Consider the following 16,092-nt stretch of genomic DNA (forward strand, 5'->3'; position numbering starts at 1 on the left):
AGCTTGTTAAAAAAAAAATAAAAACAAACCTCAAAACTAGAATCTGACTTTCTTGCCAGATTTAAACAACATCAGCAAGAGTACTTGTATTCCCGATATTATTTGCTTGCCTGTTTAAGAGGCAAGAGCAACAAAAACTAAATACATTGTAAGACTGACCTATTATAGTTTTGTTTCAATTTCTGTAGCTAGACAAACTGTTCTAGTTCAGCAGTCATAATTTATGGAGTAACCAGGAACTTGAATTCAAAGATAATCCAGTATTGCAATTTCATTGCTAAACAGGTATTGACTGTTCTTAATTCATTTAAGAATGTAAAACATACAGCTGTTTCCAAAAAAAAGGAGTTTTTTGAGAAAATCATAAGCAAAAACACCTAATTGTTTTTAAAAAAGCACCACACCAAAATATTTCTTTTCTTTTAAATATATTTCAGAAATATAGTTCATTTAAATAAACTGTCATTTTAAAAAACTTTCCACAATAGCATTTATTTCCAACATTACAAATCTATCAGCCTAATGACATAACACTTCTTCATTTTTAAAATGCATTATCAACAATAGTTTCTACTGTCACAATGTACCTACTGTATTGTTCTTTCATACTGAAAGTGGGATTTTAAAACCTCTCAGGCCTTTGCTTTCGCTTGCCTTGCTTAAATACAGCCCTGAATTCCAAATACGGCAAATTTACTGTTTTCTGGATGAATTTGTATCAGTTTAATACCACAGGCAAACTTTGTGTCTCTGGATTTTCAGAAAGTATGGATAATGTCCTAAACTGAATCAGACCTCAGGAAGATTGAGAAGGAGGGAGGTGCCAGGTGGCTCATCAGGAGGGACAGTTAGTCCTGCTGCACTGTACTTGTCCAGCTACCCGTTTTAATAAGCTTTCGGTTCACTAATAACAATGCTGAATTTTGTTGTTCTGTGCTCTAGTCTGTCCTGAGAAGCTGACTGAATTACATGCGTGCCTTTCTCTTTACTCACTTGAATCTGTGCATTTGATTGACTGACTTGAACAGTTTTGTGTTACTGCACAGTGACATAACTTGAGTGTTGGGGAAACAGGGACTGACAATCTGTTTTGGTTGTTTGGTTTGGTTTTTTTACCTAATTGTAATTTAAAGACAATCTTGCAAGTATTATTGCAAGTTATTCAAAGTAGTAAGGGTTACTGATAATAACAAAGGTTTGAAGATGAGCATCAGAGCCCCAATGCATACTGAAAGTATGTCTAAAATATTCTCTGTTAGTATCTCCTTTTCTCTTTCCCTTCTGCTTATTTTTAGTTAACACATTATTTATCTTGTTTGTGTGAGTTTTAGTATGCAATATTTCCGTTTCTGTTTTTGTGACCAAGACAAATATTTAATTGTTTTCTGACTTGTCTTTCTAATTGTGAGTCAGATGTACAATTTTTCATGTTTTAAATTGCTAAGAGTCTGTGTGCAAAGCTAACTATTTTGTTTTTCCAGAGTCCTGTTCCTCCTATCATGGTAGTAGTATGGGAGATGATGATATTAACATGTGGTCAGAGGCAACAGATGAGGAACTGCTGAGCCAACATCTTGCAGAAAGTGGAGTGGAAATAGACCCTGAAAATGAAGAGCTCATTCTGAATATTAGTTCTCGACTACAAGCGGCTGTTGAAAAGCTTCTGGAAGCTATCAGTGAAACTTCAAATCAGGTAGGGTGATTTAATAGAGAAGCATTTTGAATTTTGTGTCTCAACTAATTTTCTTTCTTTCATTTTCTTGTGAATGTGTTTTTATTAGCCTAAAACACGTAAGCTGATTTTGAAAGCTGAAGCAATACTTCAGGTGCCTACACCTGAAAAGACTGCTCCAGTATGACTTCGCCGATTAATTTAGTTTCCGGTTAGAAATCTGCTTCAGTCTGCAGAAGCAGCATGAATTTGGGCATGTTTTTCAATCCAGGACAGTCTTTCATTGCTTATATGGGTCATCTGCATTCTACTGCAATGCAGAGATGAGACAGGAGGTGTCAGAGCATGTTGGGCTGCCCCTAGTGAAGAGGGAGGATTAAGAGGAACTATGCCTAGTTCTCTTGAAAAACATTTTAGTCAGTTGACTGGCCAAAAAGGTGGAGCTCCTCTACTGTTTCTTCCAACTATGATTTAAACATGGCCAGTTAAGTACATATCCACCTTGCTATCAGAAATGAGTCTGCACTCCAATATTTATATGAGGTATGTGATTAATGAATAGTATCCAAAAAAGAGGCAGTTTGCTATTGGGGTACTTTGTATGGTGGGATGTTAGTTGGTCTCTGGAGTACTTCCTTGTCAATTTGAATGGGAGCTATATACCTAACTCAGTTCAAATCACACTGCTTTTATCATGCGCTTTACTTTCAGATTGTGTTCATCTCAATTTGAAGGTGTCAAAGTATTAAGCTCTCTTGAGGAACCCAGTCTTTAGAGTCAGCTCTTTAATCTATTTGAGACTTGAATTCAAAGGCTACAGTGTGTTTTATGTTACAGGCCAATCTATTAGTTAACCTGGTAATACTATTACTTAAAAAGTCATTGCTTTCTTATCTCTTGGTGTAAAATGTGTAAATTATAACTATTGGAAAGAAGGAGAAAAAGATTATGAAAGTACTATGACATTTCAACTGTCTAATGCTTTAAAAGTATTTTTTGCTTTTGAAAAATACTTAAAATATGAAGTTGATACTCTGCTTTTTTGTAAAAAACTGAAAAGATAAAAGACTAATTTGTGACTTACTGAAGTTAAAAGTAATTTAAATACAAATTCATCAAACCCAGCTCTGACTTATCTAAATTACGTAGTCTGGTGGATCTTACAAATAAATCCGTTTCTACATTGCATTTATTTGCAAAGTCATTCTGTAAAAACTGTCTTCCCTTTGAGCATGAGTTCAGTTCAAAAGAGATGTCTGGCTCTATGAGGTCTTTTTTCAGCTTAAGGCCTAGCATTCCATAATAACAAAAAAGGCTACACAAATACTTCAATGTGCGAAGGTCTTAAAAAATATAGTTAAACATTTGTAGGAAATACTGCATTCAAGAGTAGCAGTTACAGACAAAAACAATTTCAGTTTTACAGTCACAAAGTATTGTCAATTATTTATTCCACTTGGTGCTTATTTTTTCTGAACATTCGCTGCTGATCTTTAAAGGCAACAGTTGTATACATAGCCCTAAATTATTTTACTTTTGTGACTGATATTTTTGCAGTAAGTATTTACTTTTCATTATACCAGTGAAAACACTCAGTGTATTATAAGCAGCTTATTTTTATTTATTGTCAATTGATCAAGAAAGTTTATTTTCTGCGTAGCTTTGTAGCTAAGATCTTGCCAATACCAGCAACTGAGTTATGTTTTGGCTCAAACACACACACATACACATTCTTTTCATTATTGTGGATTATAAAAAGATGGATTTATCCCTGATGATCATTTTTTTTAAGTTAATAAAATGTTCATCTATTTACACAGTTTCCCACAGTATAAATACTGACATCTTTTCTGCCTGTTCTGTGGAGGTGCTCTGCAAGCATTCAAGCTTGTCTGCTTTGCAATGGCTGGTGTGTGCTTACTGGATTAAATACAGGTCTTGTAGACACCAGGGTGACTTGAAGTCACCAGACACAGGTGACTTGAAAATTGTTTTTAAATATTCAGAAAGTGAATACTTTATTTTTTTTCTACTCTGCAATGTTTTATAATCTAAAACTAGTTACAGGCAGAAAAGATTTTAACCTTTCCCCTTAGTCAGTTGTATTGTGCATACAGACATGTATTCATCTCTTCAAATAAACTTAACAGACTAAGAGAAACCTGGCAAAATCTTCAAAGTAACTGTTTGAGACCTGTCTGAACACACACTTTCGGACCTGAAGTGCAGTTTGAATCTTCAGGCAAGGCATAGAGTGGGTGTATTAATTCAAATTCCACCTGCTGGTGTTATGTATAGGTAAATTGGGCCACTCCCCTGAACTCTTTTGGTTGGGAGATGCAGGAAGCCTTTAAACTAGCAGAGTTTGAGAATGTTCTTCCTGTTGAATTAACTCCAGGAACAACAATGAATGCAAATAATGACATAGCTCTATTTTTTTTCATTTGCCGTAGCAGAGTTGGAAAATCATTTTTAGTTTCTGTTTTGCTAGCTTGCTTGTCTGCTGCAGTGTTCCTGTGCAGGTAAAACAAACATTGTGCTTCCTTGCCTTGGAAATTACTTGCCAGCTGCTATTGGAAGATTTCTGTTGCTTTTTCATGTGAAAATTCTCTGAGAAGGATGTTTTAGGAGTTACCATATGAAGTTTTCCTGTACCTCTCTATCTGGGATTAATCCACCCCTGAATTACTCTGCTTGAAACGTGATCTGAGGCTTCCTGTGGGTTCTGAGTAGGTTTATCACCGACTGTGCTGATATGAGTCTTCAGACTGCTAAATGTGCATGTTCTGTTATAAATTCCTGTGAGAAATTTCTAAAGCCAGCCTAGCTAGTGTGAAATACCTGCATGACAGTTGAGAAGACAACAAGAGCAATATTTTTTGAAATGGATTCTTACCGCACCTACTGGGCATCTAATCTGTTTAGTGGTCTGTGGACTGAAGGCCAAGAAGAAGATACATATGAGGTTGAATCTCGTGTGCCTTTACCATATCCTTTTCCTTTTACTGAACACTTGGATGAGAATAATTCTGTAGTTGTAAATACTTCAATCTTTCACTTCAGTCACAAAAAAAATGGACACATTTTGAAAGTTGTCTCTAAAATCTCCTTGCCTACACCTCCCTATTCAGTAAGTATAAAAGTTTTTAAAAGAAATTATATTTTTAAACAAGCTTAAATAGAAGAGAAAGCAGTGAAAAATTATATAAACTTGTATCTATGTACTCCTGTCACATTCTTTTCCTAGTCAGTTTGTAATGAGCACCGAAAAAGATTTAATTCTACAATTCTCTGATGATTTCTAATGAAAGAAATTTAGCAGACACAGAAATATGTTAAATTCAAGAGGTTTGAGATCTCTTTTTTAATCATTAAAATGTTACTTACTTATTAGATTACATTTTTCTCACTAAGAATAATTTATTTTGCAGGAGGGACTGCAGTCAGTTAAAGTTGTTCCTTTATAGCTTTGGTGCACTAACTAGTAACAGTAACTAGCACTGGCTAATTGCTTCTAGTGATCCCATGGAGAAATTGTTGATCTTAAGAAATCATGTTTGTGTTTGTACTTCCTTTTGGTTTTGCCCTGCGATATTTTTAATAATACCTTGAGTTGTCATTACTGAAAAGAGCTGGAGAATAATTTTTGTTCTGAGTTTTAATTCAATTACTTCACGCATTTCAGTAAGCCACTTTTATGATTGTCTATGTACAGTAAACCTATCATACATTTCTCTTTTATCCAAGATGGGTCTTTCATACATTTCTCTTTTATCCAAGATGGGTCTTTCATACATTTCTCTTTTATCCAACATGGGTCTTTCATTAAGGACTTCAATGTAAGGATAAAGTCAGAATACTCTGTGACTTTTAAAAATATGTCAAACCAGTGCAGATAGTCAGCTCTACTGTTTAGACCTTTCTTTAACTCCTGTCAGAATAAATAATTAACATGAACATGTTAGTGATGTCCATCTAAAAAGGAATGTTGTAGAAAAGTAATCAAGTATTTAAATTCCATGTATTATAAAGAGAATGTACTGATGATTCAGACATTCTTTTCAAAAGGTAAGTGGATAATTTTGTGTGCAGAGTTCTATTAAATGTTTCTTAACAGATTTTTCTGAGTTTTTAAAGCAAGCTCATCATAGTCATGAACTTAGCTGTAGTTAGTGAGAAAGCTTTTATTTTTTAAGAAATTGTGACAGAATATTTTATAGAAACTATAGATGTTACTATTTTCCAAATATATGCTAACATCCAGAATATTAAAAAGTAAAAAAAAACCCAAAACAACAAAGAAGCAGGAAATATGTTATTTTCTGACATTGTTCTCATTCAAAACAAATTGCCTGATTTTGAATACAAGCCACACAAAGAACTAATATATAGTTCAGCTCTGACAACTTTGTGTCCCTCAAAGAGGTGGATGTAGACTGTAAATGTTAACAGTTGAGAAGTAGAGATTTTGGTAATTGTCTTCAGTTTGCTGTTATCTTAGAACATTTAGTGTAATCAAAACTTCTAACATTAATGTTCCTTCTTTGCACATTATTTTGCTTTTTTAATTTTAATTTTAATCAGTTTTGAAATTATCACTTTGGGTATGTCTGAACTGGATAGTAAGTATGCAATTTTATGTGACCTGGTTTTCCAGTACTTTAAGATAGTGGTGTAGTGAGATTGTGCTACATCTGTGTTAGTTAATGTTAAATATTAAGCCACCAGGCAAGTGGAAGAGAATAATAAAAGAATCCTTAATAATTCTGCTGGGTGGACAGACACAATTGGAAGAAGCATTATTTTATTGCCTTGTTGGTTGAAAAGTGTGATATGTTCAAAATTCACATTGTCCTGGTGTTCTAATTTATTCTCATGTTAAAGAGAAAAAGAGAGGAAGCACCATTTGTGTCAATTTATGGTAAAGCTTCTACTCGTTCTATGCAATGTTTTTTAGCCATTCTAACTTTATGGTGGGTGATAACTGACTCATATTTAGTGCAAAACTCATATGTACATAAAGGTGAATCTAGTGTAAACTCATAAATCGGGAATTACCGGAACAAAGACAAGGATTTAGCCAGGTGGCTCATGGAGTTCACTATATTGACAAAGCTTATTTGGTTAGACTTTTGAACTGTCAGTCTTCATATTGTACTTTGCAAATGGGTGTTCAATAAAGATATTATTGAATGTCCATTGAAGTTATGTGAGACTTATCATCACACTGTAAAACAAATGTTAATTAAATAGGAATGATAGAACAGTTACTTATCAGAAAATCTGATTTATCTAATTTCTGTAATTTTTTCCTGTGGTAGCTTGAACATGCTAAAATTACTCAGACAGAACTCATGCGAGAGTCCTTCAAAAAGCAACAAGAGGCCACAGAATTTATCAAGTATCAGGAAGAGCTACAAGAACGTCTTAATGAGGAAACCAAAGCCAGAGAGCAGCTGGCATTGGAACTTAGTAAAGCTGAAGGTAAGTAGCGTTTTTTATGAGTTGTTGGACTTTTCACCCACTTACCTGTTAATTGGGTAAAGAAATTACAAATTTGATGAATTTCTTTGCAAATTTTAGAATGTTATCAGACTTCTGAATAGTTCTGGACATCATGACCTCTGGAGCTCCCTGCCAACATCAACCACTCTGTGATTCTGTTTTCCAACTTTGACTCACTTATTATTGTCTGACTTATTAAAAATAATAGAGTGCATATGTGTTAGGATCCTCAAAATTAATTTATTTCATTGTAACATGTCTATGCAGACAAGCTTAAATATTAAACTTAGAATCCTAGAGTCATAGATAGTTGAAGCTGGAAGACACCTCTGGAGATCCTGCTTAAAGCAGGATCAGGTATATCAGGTTGACCAGGACTATGTCTGTTCAGATTTTGAATGTCCATGACCTCTCTGGGTGCTTTTTCTAGTGTTTGACCACTGGCAAAGAGGGGAAAGGAAAAAAAAAAATTTTTTGTATGTTGCAATGCAGTTTTCCATATTTCAATTTGTGCCTGCTGCCTGTTGACATTGAAACAGAATCTTTACTCTAAATGTGATCATTGGGTGGTGATATGTTTCAGTTTGCACTGTTTAAAGTGATCTTTTAAAAAGTGTGTTTGCAACTGCATTAAGGCAGCAATTAAAATTCGTAAGGTCTTACAACAGGGGAAATTTAGTAACTTTTTCTGACATTTGAAAAATATGTTCAAATCTGTCAGATATTTAATTTGTTCTATAGAAGTAGCTTTATTGTTTTGATAGCTCTATGTTTTGTATCCACCCAGCATTTCTAGCATTATGTATAATTAGCATCTGTAAAAGATGCGAAAAATCCCTACCTTATAGGTAAGATCTTTGTAGTACTAAGCAGAAAGATATTTTAGATAGTTTGGAAGCTCAGCAGACTTCTCTGTTTCAAAGTGGGAGCACAGAGAAAAGTTTGACAGCTAAATGTTACTCCTGGAGAATGCTACCCTGCGAGGCTACTCTTCTTTTTACACAGAAAGATAATCCAACATGAGTTCACATGCTAATAACAGCTGGGACACACATAAGCTGAAAAGGAGTGCAGGTTTCTAAGCCACGTGTCTAAAATGTGATATGAAGGACAGTCGGCAGCCTGGCAATTCACACAGCACAAACATTGTGTGTCATCAGTCCTAGTACTGACAGTAACATTTCAAAAGCTTTAGCAAAACCAGAGAGGATGAAAATTGATTTCAGAGGGAATAGATTCAAAACTGAAAGAGGCATTACTACTTTTTCTTTTCTAAAGTTGAGTGAAAAAAATCTTGTTTGGAGCACATCTTTACATGCAAAAATATGAAATCTTCAAATATGATCACAAAATATAAATGACCTAAGAATGTATATTCTGGCACAGATGGAGTTACAAAATGCTTAATATTGAAGAATTTCAGAACATAGGCAACTCTTTATGTCTGTTGCTGCTCTCTTTGAAGGATAATATTTTTGTCTTGATATAAATTTTATTTTGCAAATTTGCAATTTATTGAAAATCTTCAATAATAAAATAAAAAAGCCTAATACATTAGGACAGAATGGCTGTTCATGAACAATTCTAAAACATGACATAATTAGATGTTATTTTAGTCCTTGATAAATATGTTGCACAATTGAGCTTGTAAGTTAGATGCATTTGAAATTAATGCACTTGTAAATGACAGGCACCTTTTTTTTGTTGGTGTTGGTATAACAAAACAAAGATGTCATAGAACTCTCTTTATTTAACTTCTGCTCATTGAACTGAGCTGTGAACTGATACTCTGATAAAGACAAACTACATTCTTTTATCAAATTCCTTAGGTAGGTATGCAGAACAATGTCTTAGTTCATTGTATATCTGATGGTACTGTCTTCTCTTGACGTAAAATGTGTCATTTTTGATCATTTCTTTCTTATCACAAAAACTGCTGTAGCTGAGACATTTTCAAACCTCTTGTGTTTTAGTGGTGTCAGATATGACTTACCTAATGTGATGGAAAAGCTAATGCAAATTTGTTCACTGAACTCTGACAACTTTCATTACGTCTCTTAAAAAAAGAAAAAATGTGGCAGGAGTAAATGCCACAACATGTGATTTTAGCAGATTACCTCTTCATTGTTCATACCTTCTTGGTGGAAGTGTGCGCCCCGTTTAACCTGGGAATGCTCTCTCACTTCCAATCTGTTAAGTACTCATTGTGAACAACAGCTGATATGGTGGGAATAATTACTAGAGTTTATGTTGTCTCAAATTTTTGAAATGCTGATAATGATGTTTCTAGTTCAGTATTTTCTGTTTCAATATCCAATGTCCTATGTGTCTGTGTTCTCTGAATTCAAATCTGGAAAAAAAGATTGGTCTACATTGTTAATAAATGGAAACATCTTTAGTTTTCATATATTTTCAAGATAGGGTAAAATCCATCTTTATACTGACTCAAGACTATAGATTTATACTGATAAAGTACTTTAATATTGAAAACAATTTTATGTTGAAAAAATGCTACTTAGATTCTGTGGGTTTAATAAGAAGAAACCTATGAGATAGACGTGTGTGTCCAACTAAGGCAGTTTAGACATGGCGTGACTGGTGTCCTATCTGTCTTTTGGAACCATTGGTATCCAACATTGACAGAACACACCTTACTGTGGAAATCTGGCATATCTGTTTGGTACCTTCTGTCACTCAGTAAAAATGGCTTTTTTGTTCTGTGGTCAGATGTTTCTGAATCATCTTAAGCCAATACCATTACAGGATCTGTTTAGATCTGTACAGGCCTCAATGAAATTAGGAAATTCCCTTTTTTTTCCTATATCCTTAGCTTTGTGCTCACTTCTGCATCATTCAAAGATGGTGCTATTTCTTACAACCATAATATCATTCACTGAGCACCCCTTCAGTTTCCTAGACAAACTACTTCACAATGAAGTAAATTTTAAAAGAAAACAAGGCATTCTCAAGGTAATGTCCATAATTCTCTATTAAAAAGATAATTCATTATTCTGTACTACTTTAAAAATTGTGCATTAATAGTAAAGAAATTAAATTGTTTCTTAGATGTCAGCTGTTAAAGGGCTTTTGGGAGTGATTCAGGTGCTAAGCATGGACACTTAATAGCCAGTTTGGGTGCCTTATGGTGTTGGAGGCATCTCTATTATACTTCACCTACAGGAGACCCATGATCTTACAGGAACTGTCGTTTGAGGTCAGACAAATGTCATGAAGCACCTAAAATGACAACTGAATTAATTTAAATTTCTTATTTCTTGTGTGTTTATTACACATGTATTTTTCCCTGGCTTTGGAGTTCCTGTTTGCTCTAGAGGTTGTGTCCTGAGAAAATATTAAGAGGTGTATTTGTTATTGTGCTACCCTTCCTGTAATTTGTTCATCATGAAAGAATAGCAAGGACAGGAAGGATTAGAAATTGTCAGGGGCTGAGTATCTAACATGCATGTGCATTCATGTCAGAATACAGTAGTGACTTCAATAAGAAAAAAATATTCAAATCGGTTTTGATTGTCTATTAAATGTGCCTCTAAATTGATGTTCTACAGGCCTCATTGATGGTTATGCAGATGAGAAAGCATTTCTGGAAAAACAGCTCCAGGAAAAAATAGATGTAATTGACCATCTTGAGCAAGAGCTGCTGTGTACAGGTAACAAATTGCAGGAGTTAGAGGCTGAGCAGCAGCAGGTCCAGGAAGAAAAGGAGTTACTCTCCAGACAGAAGGATGCCATGAGAGCAGATGCGGGGCCAATAGAGCAGCGTATGTATTCCTCACAATCTTTCTATGAGATTTTCTTATACTTTCGAATAAAATGATAGGTAATCTTGGTGAAAGTTTCTCCCCCCCCTTAATAAAAATGTGTTAGGGCTAAATGTGATATTTTCATACCTGATGCCTAAGGTTAGCATGATAACTTTTCTTGATATTTAAACAAAAAATGACTGAATTTTTAGAAGTGTTGAGAAATTGCAATTGTTCTTTAAGCTAGAAAAAGCTCTATATCTCTGAAAATCTGCTTTTATTTATATTATCACTGGAGATGGAATAGCACCTATGGATAAAAATACTGATCTAAATACTTTCCAAATGGAGTTAAAGACAGACAAACAAGCATACCCACCAGAACATGATTGAACTATATATTACAGCCATATTTATTCTAGGCATAGAAGACAAACTGTTCTGACAAATTCCTCTTCTAGGGAAAAATGGCACAACAGTTGCAGGATAAAGAAAGCCTGTTATCTACTGGTAATGAAAGCTTTCAGCCCTGATGTTGAAAATTTCAGATAAATACCATGTCTATGTAATCTAACTAACCGCTTACTCAAAAAAAGCATTTACCCTCATGAAGTAAATGTGTCTTTTAATTCTTCCTTAAACTAATAACTGGAATTAATGTTCTATGTTTGAGAGGGAAGGAAGATTAGAACACTGGGGTTTTGAGAAGTACTGATCTTTCAAGGATTGCAGTGCTTACATTGTAAATAGTGGGATGAAATTACCATTTTATTTAATTTATAAAAGTTTATGGCAATTTACAATGTTGCTGTTTTCATAGATTGCACATCTTAACGTGTATTTGCAATTTATTCAATCTACTTTGTGTAACAATGAAATTTTAAGAATGACCTGCTGCTTCCTACTCTGTAGTAAAGAGGATCCTTGTCTATGATTCCAGTTTAGTTATTTGTTGTATGGTTTAGACTTCTAAATATTTTAAAGTTATTTTCATGTATAACAGCTGTAAGGATAAGCCATTCTATAAATATGTGTAGGTACTTATATCACGCATACCAGAATAACTTACCACATTCCCTAAGTTATCTCAACAACTTTGTCATTAAATGCCACATCTATCTTTGGCTTCATTTTCTCTTACATTGTTACGCCACAAGAAAACTATAGCTGGCATGTGAATTACTTTGCTTCTGTTTTTTGTTTTCTCTCTCTCTATTCTCCTAGGCCTAGTAGATGCTGCAATCGATGCAGCTTCCCAAGCAGGTGTGTTTGTATGTTGCATGGCCAATCTGTAATTGGGTGGAAGACTTACACGTACTGACTTCGTTAATCAGGATTATTGGGCTTTTGGCTTACTGACATTACTTGTAATTCTTACTGGCCTGCAGCTTTGATGTTGTATTTCATACTCAGTTTTACATTCGCTAACAACATTCCTTATAATTTCTAAACATAATTAGCAAATTCATCAATAACCATCATCTTATTCACCGATGAATTACAGATACTTAGATGGTATTGGAGAGATATTTTTGTAGCCTTTTATTTCTTTTTATTTCCAAATACAGCTGAGTCATTAATTATGATAACTAAACACTCTATTTTATTGATACATAATGCTTACCTAGAAATGAGAATTGGTTAAATATGATGTAAGATGATGGTACCTGAAGGATCTTTCTTCTATAGCGAAAGTAAATTTTATTGTTTCTGTCTAAATATCAGTCTTGGTTTAAAGATTCTCCAAAAGTAAGTGCACTTTGCAGTTTGCATTTTACCTCAAGGGATTTGTGCGGTTAGTTAATAGGTACTTCAGTGGGCTGTGGCTTAAGAGTCTTAATAAAGTGGTTTGGGGCTTTACTGTATGTGCTTGCCAGCTTTCTCATGAGGACTCAAAATTGGGTATCCATGCAGTCACTGGTTTTGCAAAGCTCCAGTTACAGGTCAGTAATTTCCCTCTCTGTCTGCCCAGCAACCTCGCTAAGTCTTTCAATATTTCCCTCAAATTATTCATATGTATCACATTAAAATAATGAAGACTGGGAGTGGATTGATTTTACTGATGCTGGGGATGAGAAGAGAGTTGGGTTTTCTGTTCTTCATTGTTAACTCCTGTACTGTGGTTTGAACCCAGGCATTTTCTTTTCTTTTCAGCTGTACAAAGACCTTTTAATTGATATGAAATGTAAACAGGGAAGTAATCTGATACAACTTTAGTAACAGTCCTTTGAAGACTAACTAAAGGATAGTAATTTTAACACGAATTTGGTTCAGTCATTATCATCATTATTTCTCAGAAGGAAATACATTTTCAAAAAAAGAAAAATAGTAAAAACCCAAACCGTTTCACATCCTCCTGCAGATTACAGCATGGATACCTTGGGGAGTGGTTTTGCTTCATAGCATTCCTAACTATTCATATCTAAAAGTAGTGTGTGATGCCTCTATTATACCCAGAATTGCTGGAGGAAACAGAAAAGCTGATGAAAGAAAAAATTGAAGTGCAACGTCAAGCTGAAAAAGAGTATGACGATCTTCAGAAGCAAGTGAAAGTCTTGGAAATAGACTTGGAAGAACAGGTCAATCGTTTCATAGAGCTAGAGCAAGAAAAAAATGCAGAACTAATGGACTTAAGGCAGCAAAACCAGGCATTGGAAAAGCAACTTGAGAAAACAAGAAAATTTCTAGATGTAAGTATGGCAAAAGGCTAGTTTCATGAAGGTGAGTGGGCACCTGTACTGAGGTTTGGTTCAGGGGGAAATGCTATTTTTTTCCCAGATTCCGAGCAAACATAAAGAAGCAGATGATAGTAACAGTGTGTTAGGTTCCAGCCCAAGAATTTAATTAACCGATTAAAAGTTTAATATTACTTTGAGGTGCTTGCTTGGGACAGCTCCACATTTGTAAATATAAATTAATAGGGTGTTTAAAATAATGGGAATCTTCTAAATTTTTGAGGAAACGTTTTTGTGACCTTCATTTTTTAAACAGTTGTGGAATTTCCATGTTTTTCGATAAAGTCTGTTAGAATTAGTATAAAGTCTATGCAAAGTCCTGCACCTGGGTCAGGGCAACCCCCGATATCAATACAGGCTGGGGGATGAAGGGATTGAGAGCAGCCCTGCCAAGAAGGACTTGGGGGTGCTGGTGAATGAAGGGCTGGACATGAGCCAGCAATGTGCACTTGCAGCCCAAAGAACCAACTGTGTCCTGGCCAGCAGGTCATGGGAGGTGATTCTCTCCTCTCTTCTGCTCTGGTGAGACCCCACCTGCAGTGCTGCACTCAGTTCTTGGGGTCTCCAGCACAGGAAGGACATGGACCTGTTGGAACAAGTCCAGAATGGCCACAGAAATGATCAGAAGGATGTAGCACCTCTCCTGTGAGATGAAAGACTGAGAGAATTGGGATTGTTCAACCTGGAGAAGAGAAGGCTCTGGGGAGACCTTATTGCGTCATTTCTGTCCTTGAAGGGGACAAGAAAGATGAGGACAAACTTTTTGTCAAGGCCTGTTGTGATAGGACAAGGAGTAATGGTTTTAAACTAAGGGTAGGTTTAGATTAGATATAAGGAGGAAATTTTTTACAATGAGGGTGTGAAACACTGGAACAGGCTGCCCCACCCATGAAAGTATTCAAGGTCAGGTTGGATGGGGCTCTAAGCAACCTGATCTAGTTTAAGTTGTCCCTGTTCATTGCAGGGTGTTGGACTAGATGACTTTTAAAGGTCTCTTCCAACCCAGACTATTCTATCATTCTTTAAATGAAGTAGTCAGTATAATTTGTATTTGAAAATGAAAAGCGTAATTTTTCTTAGGTTTCTTTTATAGTCTTCCTTCACAGTATCCAAGAATCTACCTCCCGATATTACACTGCACCTTCCAGCCAGTTATATTGTATGTGTACTTGTCCCCATTCACAGTAGCAGCTCCCTTTCTTTTACCCAGATTCTTCCTGCTTCAGGCCAATTCTGCACTTTTGTTTTGGACTCTGCCTCATTTTCAGCAAAGACCATCCTTCCCCCCTCCTTCTTTTCCCATTTTATTCCTATTATGTGTTGGTGCTGCTGTTGGGTAAAAAACCTACTGTTTCCATGCCTTCTCAATTAACGCTCTAGCTAACAGCAGTAGGGTGGAATAACTTTTTACATAATAAATATAACACCTGTGACACCTTCTCTGCATAATCAATTACTAAGCAGTAATTAACACAAATGAATTTGCTTTATTTCACTTTCTACAGTTACAAAATTACTTTTCTCACTGAAACTAGCCTGTCATAGTAGGACAAGGTTTGGAAGCAAAACTTCCTATTACAAATCCCATAGTCATGTATGCATTATGGTTTGGATTACCAATAGCATGAACCAGAGAGTTAAACACACACTACTGAGATGAGTAGCTGTTTGTGCTAGCAGCATTAGAATTCTGCTGTTTCCTTGAAACAGCAGGGGAGTTTTTAAAATCTGCAGCTTGTAAAGGCTGAGGTTTTATTCTGGTTTCCTGAATTTTTGCAATATATTTTTTGCATTCCTCTTTGTATCAGATTCAGCTAGTTTATTTTAATGCATCTGATAAGGTTTGTCTGGGTTATAAAGGGACATTTAAAGATGATTCTTCACTGCATGTTACCAGGTGCGCGTTATTTTCTATATAAAGTTGCATTTCCCAAGTGTCAGACTGGGATATAACAACTGAAACTGGTCAAAACTAAAACTGAAATACAAAATTCAAGGACTTTATAAGTATTTTTTTCTGATAGTTCCTCATCAGTATTAACACAGTGTAAATTTCTATTCTGAATTTCTATTTATGCTACATTTATCGAAGATAAACATTAGGAAAGAAAATCATAAAAGACTGGCTTATTGTTTGTGTAGTGTACCTGGAACAGAAGAAACAAACCTGTCATTTTTATGAAGTATTACTTGATGTGTCTATGCTGTGCTAATTTTTTGATTAAAAATGTGAAATTTATTACTCCAAATGATAAAGACATTTTTATTAATGGTAGCTGCAATAGGTTCTGCTGTCTTAAAAGTACTGACATACTGTTACTAGCCTCACATTAACAGAAGTAAGAAATAGTAATTTACATAATTTACTTAATTTACATAGTTTTTAAATCAAGTGGTATATCCACATAATTTCTTAATT

General features: G+C 35.0%; 1 protein-coding gene across 8 annotated transcripts in view; it reads left to right on the plus strand.

Moving 5' to 3' along the window:
- The window catches only part of AKAP9 (A-kinase anchoring protein 9), a 114,724-nt gene that overhangs the window by 70,379 nt on the left and 28,253 nt on the right, over positions 1 to 16,092 (plus strand). For 6 of the 8 annotated variants that reach the window (XM_017817681.1, XM_017817683.1, XM_017817688.1 and 3 more), the window contains 5 exons: positions 1,482 to 1,693; positions 6,994 to 7,156; positions 10,744 to 10,956; positions 12,163 to 12,201; positions 13,396 to 13,628. In XM_017817681.1, coding sequence (XP_017673170.1) covers positions 1,482 to 1,693; positions 6,994 to 7,156; positions 10,744 to 10,956; positions 12,163 to 12,201; positions 13,396 to 13,628 — 860 coding nt within the window. The remainder of the gene's footprint in view (positions 1 to 1,481; positions 1,694 to 6,993; positions 7,157 to 10,743; positions 10,957 to 12,162; positions 12,202 to 13,395; positions 13,629 to 16,092) is intronic. The other 2 variants (XM_017817686.1, XM_017817684.1) reach the window with 1 other exon arrangement.

This window comes from Lepidothrix coronata, unplaced genomic scaffold (genome assembly GCF_001604755.1).
Source record: "Lepidothrix coronata isolate B3197 unplaced genomic scaffold, Lepidothrix_coronata-1.0 Scaffold62, whole genome shotgun sequence".
NCBI lineage: Eukaryota > Metazoa > Chordata > Aves > Passeriformes > Pipridae > Lepidothrix > Lepidothrix coronata.